Source organism: Pseudophryne corroboree, assembly GCF_028390025.1.
Source record: "Pseudophryne corroboree isolate aPseCor3 chromosome 3 unlocalized genomic scaffold, aPseCor3.hap2 SUPER_3_unloc_83, whole genome shotgun sequence".
Classification (NCBI taxonomy): domain Eukaryota; kingdom Metazoa; phylum Chordata; class Amphibia; order Anura; family Myobatrachidae; genus Pseudophryne; species Pseudophryne corroboree.
The window spans coordinates 267,949-278,585 of record NW_026967578.1 but is presented as its reverse complement, the minus strand read 5'-3'; the positions used below and the strand labels follow the sequence as shown (position 1 = coordinate 278,585).

General features: G+C 44.9%; 1 protein-coding gene across 1 annotated transcript in view; it reads right to left on the bottom strand.

Moving 5' to 3' along the window:
• Nucleotides 1-5,597: 5,597 nt before the first annotated feature.
• The window catches only part of LOC134984817 (zinc finger protein 585A-like), a 158,231-nt gene continuing 153,191 nt past the window's right edge, over nt 5,598-10,637 (bottom strand). Inside the window, exon 6 of the mRNA XM_063950296.1 lies at nt 5,598-7,867. Within this exon, the coding sequence (XP_063806366.1) occupies nt 6,576-7,867 (1,292 nt within the window). The 3' untranslated portion in view covers nt 5,598-6,575. The remainder of the gene's footprint in view (nt 7,868-10,637) is intronic.

Here is a 10,637-nt window from a genome sequence, read left to right as displayed (position 1 = left end):
TCAGATGCTGCCAACTCAGTAACAGGAGCCGATCATTAGCCAATTCCCTGAGGCCGGCTGTTACAGGAGCATGTGGATACATGACAGGGGCTGCACCAGATATTTCCTAAGCATTGTGTCACGTGGCATGAGGAACCCCGAGCCTGTGCCCCAGCAAGCAGCCCCACCATGCCAGAAATATATGTAGTTATGGCAGACTTACCGTCGACAATTCTAATTCTCCTAAGTCCACAGTATCCACAGGATATACATTTGGGATATGAGGTAGCATCAGTGCATTGGTACCAACGATCAAAGGCTTTCGGACTTCCAGAATGCAATGGGCCAGTCCCCTAAATCCCCGCCTCCTGGCTCAGGCAATTCAGTTCTTTTCCAAAGCTCAAGGCAGGAGCATCATAGAAAGCCCTAATCAGGTGAGAAGAACACACATGCACACCCTTCTGTACAAGAAGGAAGATGTTAGTAGGTGAAAGGATCCTCAAATCAGGTGCATCAGGGTGGGATCCCTGTGGATACTGTGGACTAAGGAGAAATAAAGTTATCAACGGTAAGTCTACCATAACTATTATTTCTCATGCAGTGTCCACAGGTTATCCACAGGATAACATTGGGATATCCTAAAGCAAATTTAGTGGTGGGGAGGCTCCTGATTGGACAGGAGAATCCTTCGCCTGAATTCAGCGTTCTGAGGTATCAAAGGCATAATGTATAATGAATGTGTTAATGGAAGACCATGTGGCTGCCTTACATATCTGTTTAGCTGAAGCACTACGTTGTGCTGCCCATGATGTACCTACCTTACGTGTAGGGTGAACAGAGATATTAGCCGGAATAGGGAGTTCAGCTTGAGAATATGCTTCTGAAATCGTCATCTGAAGCCACCTCGCCAGTGTCTGCTTGTAAGCAGTCCATCCTCTCTTGTAAAATCCATAGAGAACAGAGAGTGTCTGTCTTTCTGATGGCACTGATATGATCCACGTAAATCATATAGGCACGAACTATGTCCAATGATACATCTTCCACAGAAAGGTCCGGCCCTTGGAAGGCCGGGACAACAATTTCTTCGTTAAGGTGGAATTTAGACTCTACCTTAGGAAGATAACAAGATTTGGTTCTAAGAACCGCTTATCTGGATGAAAAATCAGAAAAGGAGCGACATAATAATGCCCCTCAATCTGACACTTTTCTAGCTGAAGCAACAACCAGTAGAAAGAGAGCTTTAGCTGTCCAACATTTATGATCCACCTGCTTTAGTGGTTCAAATGGAGCAACTTGAAGTGCCTTTAGGACTAAACTTATATCCCAAGGCACTGCAGGGTGGTTGGATGTGAAGCGTTTCCTGGAAGAAAGTGCACACATCCTGTAGGTTAGCAATTTTCTTTTGGAACCATACAGACAATGCTGACACCTGAACTCTCAAGGAAGCCACCCGTAGACCTTTATCCATTCCTGCCTAAAGGAATGTTAGGACTCTGGAAACTCTGAAAGACCTAGGGTCAAATTTCCGGTCACTGCACCATTGAATATAGGCTTGCCATATTCGGTGATAAATGCGAGTGGAGGATGGTTTCCTTGCTTTAAGCATTGTTTGAATTAGCAGTTGTGAGAATCCTCTTGCTTTCAGAATGGAAGTCTCAAGAGCCACGCCGTCAAAGACAGTTGATCCAGGTGCTTGTAATAGCAAGGACCCTGAGACAGTAGATCTGGATGTTGAGGAAGTAGAAATGGAGCATCCATCGATATCCTCAGCAGATCTGTGTACCAATGTCTTCTGTGCCAAGCCGGAGCTATTAGTATCACGGCGCCCTTTCCCTGTTTTACATCACCCTGGGAAACAGGGCGATCAGTGGAAACACATAGGCCAGACGAAATTCCCATCTCACTGATAGGGCATCCACAAAGGTTGTCCTGGGATCCTTTGTTCTTTACCCGTATGCGTGAACTTTGTTGTTCTGACGGGATGGCATGGCATGAGATTTATCTTCAGTAACTCCCACTTGTCTACCAGAGTGTGGAAGAACTCGGGGTGTGAAGCCCATTCAAAAGAAGAGAATAGTTTACACCTGCGCTGGACAATGAAGGCAGCAATCAAGAATCTCTTCCAGTGTTATGAAGACTGGAAACAACAGGGAATACAATGCAAAAGAGGGGGATACTGTCATGCGCCAAACAAAAAAGGGTACCAGATACTTATAATACGAAATGTCCTTGTATGATGTTCACGGTTTCCATTTCTTATTTCTTTATAACTCACGAATATACAGTCTCTTCCCAATGGATGACCATATGTAAATAGAAAATATAGAAAGAAAATCCAATGTGTAGTAGACTCCTCAAATGTCAAATTAATAATGGGGAATGGAGATAAATCCAGCAGAAATCTTTTACTTTGTGAACATGAAATGGATATTACGGGACCACCAGAAACGTGAGACGGTCAGAGAAGATTGATGCTCACTCATAAGCTTACATCAGACAGCAAATTCCATGCTTATAAAGGTATCGTTGCTTCATATATTCAAAATCTCTCACACTTAAAAGATCAGGAGAATATCACGCTTACACGTGTGCTTACTTGAGACAAGTTGTATATGGTCATGTAGCTGTTTCCTTATCTCCCCCACACGGTCAAGGATATTCCCACAGGTCAACGTCCATGAATTTAAAAAAATAAATAAAAAATACCAATGTGTAGTATTTCTTTATAAAATATAGTATAAGATGTGGGTGCAGGTGAGACAGAACCCCCACTCCATGAGCAGTGTGTGTAACAGGACCACCCGAGGTGTGCAAAGGATATCATTCTATAAATGCTCACTCTCAAGTTTATACAGCCATATCTCTCAGGCTTTACAAAAGATTAGTTCTTTATAGGCTGATAAGGTAACTAGCCAGGCTTACACATAAGCTTACTTGAAACCCATGTTGTAAATTCCCGTAGCGGTTTCTTTTCCACACAGGTAATGTAGCTCCCAAAAAAACAACCATATAGGGATAAAAACGGTATTTAATGGGTATAAATATATAAAACACACAGGCACACCAAAATGGCCTGACTTGGGTCAATGGAAACAAAATCACAGCTGAGCGGATAAATAACAAAAAGGGCCCATCTATTCTCACCACTCTGCTGGATGCCACAAGTACAGGTCTGGGTGTCCAAACAACCACCCCACCAACGCGTTTCGACTGCTTTAGTCTTTCTCAGGGTGATGGTGTGTGTCAGATCCCAGAGCCATCTATTTAAACTCTTTATAGTCCCGCCCACTCCTAATTCAATTAGGCAGATACATATATTACTTTGGAAAATGAGGATAATCCATAAACTAAATGTACATTTTGACCATTGAAGCTTGGTACAGTCACCATTTGATATGTAATAAACAGTCACATTGTACAATTTCCATGGCATTAATGATGTTTACTTCTGTTTTTTCGGGTTGTCATGGCAACCATAACCACTGGCCAATGAATGTCAGAGGATTTAAGCCTATGACCAGGGCCAATGTGTCCGCTCCAAAGATATCTAAATGGGACGTGCTTTCAATTAAATAACTAAGCCAATGAGATTCGGCCCACCAGGTGACGCACTTCCCTTCCCATGCGTTCCACTATTGCCCGTATGTTACGTTTTTACGTTTCAAACATCAAAATGGGATCGCCTGTGATTCGCATCTCCTTAATATGCGTTCCACCGGCTCAAAGGAATACGGCTGTGCGTTCCAAAACGTTGGAATATTTTACAATAGTGAATAATAAGGATTACCCCTAATTGTTATAGACCATTTTTTCTTAGATGATTTTATATACCTACCGGTAAATACTTGTCTCGTAGTCCGTAGAGGATGCTGGGGTCCATATTAGTACCATGGGGTATAGACAGGTCCACCAGGAACCATTGGCACTTTAAGAGTTTAACAATGTGGGCTGGCTCCTCCCTCTAGATTTTACTAAAAGAGCTCTGTAGAGCTCCCCTAGCTGTGACCGGCTCCTCTGGGCTCATTTTCTAAACTGAGTCTGGTAGGAGGGGCATAGAGGCACGTGGAGGCCACACACACTACTGAGCCTCATTTTGACTTGTTTTAAGGACATTACATCAAAGTTGGATCATCCTGTAGTGTGTTTTTCCACTTTAATTTTGAGTGTGACTCCAAATCCAGACCTCCATGGGTTAATTAATTTGATTTCCATTGATCATTTTTGTGTGATTTTGTTGTCAGCCCATTCAACTATGTAAAGAACAAAGTATTTAATAAGAATATTTCATTCATTCAGATCTAGGATGTGTTATTTTAGTCTTTATTTTTTTGGAGCAGTATACTTTACTCTGCACAACATGGATAAATATCCTTTAAAGCACAGAAACAATTCAAGTTACATTATAGTATTGCAGGTAAGTAAAACAGATTCATATCAGGAGAGCCAAAACCCTATGGGGGCCATTCAGACCCAGCCGCAATAGCTGCCCGCAGCAGTTTGCTGGTGGTGGCAATATGCACATGCGCAGACACACTCATTGTGGCCGCATCCCTTAGGGGTGAACGTGGGCGGGCCGGGACCATTTTCTGGGGGGCAGCGTGATGTCACATCTGCGATCATCTCTGAGTAACCCCCTATAAGCTTCCAGAGTGCACCTCATATCTCATCTTTTCCAAGTTACTACAAATGATATGAGATCGGTAGCAGCATTACTTTCAGGATTATTACACAGAACACACATAAAGGCTGACACAGCAAATAACAGTAACACATACAAGGGATTAATTATAAATAAGGAAGCATAATCATCATTAAGTCTAATTATCAACTGGTTCTGTGCGGGACCCATACCTCTTTACTGCCTCCAGCAGCCCCTGGTACTGTACTGTGACCATCAGCCCTGTCTCCCCCCACTACTACCACCTGCTTTGTCTCCTTCCACTACTGCCACCATTCTGTCTCCCCACACAACTGCCACACACCCCATATCCAACACTACTACCACCCTGTCTCCTTCCACTACTGCCACCACCCTGTCTCCCTCCACTACTGCCACCCACCTTGACTCCTCCCCACTACTGCCACCACCCCGTCTCTTACCACTACTGCCACCACCCTGTCTCCCCACACAACTGCGACCGGCCCCGTCTCCCCCCACTACTACCACGTCTCCTTCCACTACTGCCACTACCCCATCTTCCCCCACTACTGCCACCACCCTGTCTCCCCAAATGCCACCCGCCCCTCCAGCTACTGCCACCCACCCCACTACTGCCATTGCCCTGTCTCCCCTGACACCTTAGCGCTGCTTGGGGACAATATTACCCACAGACAGTGCCTCCGGCAGCCCCCGCTACAGCACTACTGCCACTGCCCTGTCTCCCCCCACTACTGCCACCCGCCCTGACTCCTTCCCACTACTGCCACCACCCTGTCTCCCCACACAACTGCCACCCACCCCGTCTCCCCCCCACTACCACCCTGTCTCCTTTCACTACTGTCACCACCCCATCTCCCCCCACTACTGCCACCGCCCTGTCTCCCCAAATGCCACCTTCCCCTCCCGCTACTGCCACCAACCCCGCCTCCCCCCCATTACTGCCATTGCCCTATCTCCACTCTGACACCTTAGCGCTGCTTGGGGACAATATTACCTATAGACAGTGCCTCCGGCAGCCCCCGCTACAGCACTAGTGCCACCACCATGTCTCCCCTTCTCTCATCTCAGAACTTCTTGGGGATTCTTTGTACTGCTGGTAACAGTCCTTCATCTGCAGGTGGAAGAAAGCAGGGCAGTAAGGAGGCAGAAGCTGCTTCTGGTACCATGGACCCTGGTCATGTAGGGCTGGGAGAGTCAGTAAGATTATGTAATAGAGTCACCATCTTACAGGCAGCCGGTGAAGGGAGCAGAGAATGGGTGTTATGTGGCAGGAATGGGCTGGTTAGGTAACAGCCTGGCTGCTGCATTCTGTACAAGCTACAAGCGGTGCAATTCTTTTGCTGGGAGACCCAGGTAGAGGACATTGCAGTTGTCTATGCGTGATGATACAAGTACACGTATGACTGTAGGTAGATCTTCTGCGGGAATAAAGTGCTGGAGTCTGGCTATGTTCCTCAGATGAGGATCTGATTGTGGCAGATACCGATGTCTAAGTGTCACTCCACCATCCAGGACACCAAGATTCCACACAGGATCAGCATTTTGTAACTCTGAACCCCCAAGCGCAAGTCTAGTTGGTTTGCAAAGCTGAGCTGTAGCCCTGCCCTTTGTTGGTGAGCTTCTATCACAAGGACCTGTTTCACCAGGACTGAGTCACAATCAACTGGCATTATCCACACTTGGAGCTCAGCTAGACAACCATTTAGGATTGTTACTGGGTTCTCAGTACCTGGCGCAAAAGACAGGTCATCGGCGTAGCAGTGGTAGAGGATGGCATGCCATCTGATAATTTCACCCAGTGGTAACATGTATATTGCAAAAAGCATAGGAGATAGGATAAGAACCTTGAAGAACAACGCATGGCAATGATGAGAATACTCAGGAAGATTAAAATGGTTCCTCACCTGAGTGATGTTTATTGTGTGCAAGAGCTGATTTATTTCTCAGAGTATAGAAATGGCCTCTCACCTGTGTGAGTTCGCTGATGTCTAACAAGATGTGATTTATTTGTAAAACATTTCCCGCACTCAGAACAAGAAAATGGCTTCTCACCTGTGTGACTTCTGTGATGTATAACAAGATCTGATTTCTGTGCAAAACATTTCCCACACTCAGAACATGGAAATGGCTTCTCACCTGTGTGACTTTGCTGATGTGTAACAAGTTGGGATTTCCGTGTAAAATATTTCCCACACTCACAGCAAGAAAATGGCTTCTCTCCTGTGTGACATCTCTGATGTGTAAGAAGATATGATTTCTTTGTAAAACATTTCCCACACTCAGAGCAAGAAAATGGCTTCTCACCTGTGTGACTTCTGTGATGTATAACAAGATCTGATTTCTGTGCAAAACATTTCCCACACTCAGAACATGGAAATGGCTTCTCACCTGTGTGACTTCTGTGATGTACATCAAGATCTGATTTGTGTGTAAAACATTTCCCACACTCAGAACATGGAAATGGCTTCTCACCTGTGTGACTTCTGTGATGTATAACAAGATCTAATTTCTGTGCAAAACATTTCCCACACTCAGAACATGGAAATGGCTTCTCACCTGTGTGACTTCTGTGATGTATAACAAGATCTGATTTCCGTGTAAAACATTTCCCACACTCACAGCAAGAAAATGGTTTCTCACCTGTGTGACTTCTGTGATGTCTAACAAGATGTGATTTCCGTGAAAAATATTTCCCACACTCAGAACACGGAAATGGCTTCTCACCTGTGTGGCTTTTCTGATGTCTAACAAGATGTGATTTCCGTGAAAAACATTTCCCGCACTCAGAGCAAGAAAATGGCTTCTCACCTGTGTGACTTCTGCGATGTCTAACAAGATGTGATTTCCGTGGAAAACATTTCCCGCACTCAGAGCAAGAGAACAGCTTTTCACCGGTGTGACTTCTGTGATGTATAACAAGATCTGATTTGTGTGTAAAACATTTCCCACACTCAGAACATGGAAATGCCTTCTCACCTGTGTGACTTTTCTGATGTGTAACAAGTTGTGATTTCCATGTAAAACATTTCCAACACTCAGAGCAAGAAAATGGCTTCTCACCTGTGTGACTTCTGTTATGTATAACAAGATGTGATTTCGATACAAAACATTTCCCACACTCAGAACATGGAAATGGCTTCTCACCTGTGTGACTTTGCTGATGTGTAACAAGTTGTGAATTTTGTGTAAAACATTTCCCACACTCAGAACATGGAAATGGCCTCTCACCTGCCTTAGCTGGCTGATGGGTAATAAGCTTTGTGTTCTGTGTAAAATATTTGGCATCTATAGAACACGGAAACACTGTATCTACTGTCAGAGCTGTAACAGATGCACCAATATCAGAGTGATCAGGAGAACATTTCCCAGGATCAGGGGGATCAGCTGATAGAGCTGGATGTACAATTGGGGTAATGGGATTATCTCCAGGAGAATCCTGTATACTGTCATTATCTCTTATGTCACAATCCGGGGATAACATTAGATGTCCTTCTGAGATATTCTTGCTTGTGTGTCCATCTGCTGGAAATAAAATACATTATGGAAATGTGACATTTTCTGTAACAATATTAATCTTGTAAACAATAGGAGAAGACGACTCTCTGGGACACTTAATTGTAAATGTGTGTGTATAATAAAACATAACTTTTAATGAAGGCTTTATAATATTATGTCTCAGACTATCATTGTGTCCACCCTCCTGAGAACACTCTCAATAACAAATGTAATATTATAATAAGACTTAGATATATCTCTCTCTTGTACTGGTAACCATGAAGTATAAATGGAGATGTAGTCACTCGCCAAGTCCTATGTCAGCACCAATGTAAAACAATGAATGAGGAACATATCGTATGAATTGGAGATTCTAGATGAACAATAACATCAGTCATATGAGCTGATGGATCAGAGAAATGTCTCCTAACGTTACTCCTGGAAGCATTGGTAAGGTAGCATTCCTTTATGTGTGTGCTCATACGCTGGTAAGCCTGTACATGTGTTACTCTCCCTTATATAAGGTATATTGCTACAGCAGAGTAGGTGTGGAACAAGGTACTTTACATGCAATACACCATATGATACCCCTGCAATCATCATCTGCTAGGTTATAATCTTCTTTCTCTTACGTCCTAGAGGATGCTGGGGTACATTTAGTACCATGGGGTATAGACGGGTCCTTTGGGAGCCACTGGCACTTTAAGAGTTTAATAATGTGGGCTGGCCCCTCCCTCTATGCCCCTCCTACCAGACTCAGTTTAGAAAATGTGCCCGGAGGAGCCGGTCACAGCTAGGGGAGCTCTTAGGAGTATTCTTAGTTTTTTATTTTCTAGAGATAGTTAGGTTACAGGAAGGCTGCTGGCAACAGTCTCCCTGCTTCGTGGGACTTAGTGGGGGGAGGAGGGACCAACTTCCTGAAGAGTTAATGGTTCTCTACTCCACTGACAGGACACTGAGCTCCTGAGGGTGCTGATCGCAAGCCCACGAGGCGACTACTCACTCCCGCAGCATGGCCGCCACCCCCTAACAAAGCCAGAAGAAAGAAGAGTGGCGAGTACAGTGCCGGCTTCCCGGTTAGCGAGTCGCCGGCAGATATGGCGGCACAAGGGTGGGAGCACAGCTCTGACAGGCTGCGCTCCAGGAAGGCTCAGCAACACACAGTGTAGGCGCTTTGAGGGGCGTCCTGAGCCAGCAGCAGATAAACCCTACACTGGTCACGCAGCTAACAGGCGCTAATCCCCCGGTTATCACTAAAATCCTCAGGCCAGTATAAACAATTAGTGCAGGAAACCGTACACTATTACAAGGGGCGGGGCTTCCTCTCAGAGTGGATCCAGCACTCACCAGCGCCATTTTCTCCCTGCAGATCATAGGAACTAGGACACTGACAGGGAGCGCTGCCCTCCCTATTAAGGTTAGTTAGTCAGCACCGGGCTTTTATCATAATAACTGTCTACAGGGGCGCTGTGTGGCTGGCTCCTTATACTCTGTGACTCTCTGAAGGTACTCTGGGGGAAACTGTGTCTGACATTTTCCTGTGTGTGTAAGTGTGTGCGTGTGTGTGTGTAAATGTGTGTGTAAGTGTGTGTATCCACATTACCATGTCTAAGGACTCTGTGTCCTGTGCTGCAGAGTGTTTGTCTTCTCCTGAGGAGTCTATTCCATGTACTCAGGACTGCAATGTGCTGTCTCAGCCTTCTGAATCCGAAACCCCATGGGTGGATTCTTTAAGGGGAATGATATCCCAGATTTCAACAAGGATGTCACATACTGAGAAAGAGACGCAGGTTTTGAGAAAATCTGTAGTGGGTATGAAGTATTCAGCTCCCACTACTTCATCTAAATCCCCACCTACATACCTCCAAAAATGTATACTTGCCCAGATAATGCAAGCTGACACTGATACCGACTCTGATACAGGGGACGGTGATAGGGATATGTAGGGGGGGGGAGGGTGTAGCCCTTGCTAAAGGGGTGCAGCTAATGATTGAAGCCATTAGGGATGTTTTGCATATTTCTGAGAAGGTTCCGGAACAAGTAGAGGAATCTTATATTACAGTAAATAAGAAGTACTCGCTTACATTCCCTGCTTCTAAGGAGTAAAACTCCTTGTTTGAAAAATCCTGGGAAAACCCAGAGAAAAAATTCCAAATCCCTAATAGAACTCTCATTGCTTTCCCTTTCCCTGAAGAGGATAGGAAGAAGTGGGAAAACCGACCTATAGTAGACACTTCTGTATCTAGGCTGTCTAAAAAGGTGGTTTTACCTGTCCCTGGTTCAACCGCCTTAAAGGAGCTGGCTGATCGCAAGATTGAGACTACGCTCAAATCACTATACACTGCTACAGGCGTGGCTTTAAGGCCCACTATTGCTTGTGCGTGGATTTCTAAATCCATAGTAAAGTGGTCAGGCATCTTACTAGAGGACTTAGATTCTATGGATAGGAGCGACATTGACTTTTTACGTCACATACAGGATTCTGCAGGTTTCATGGTGGAGG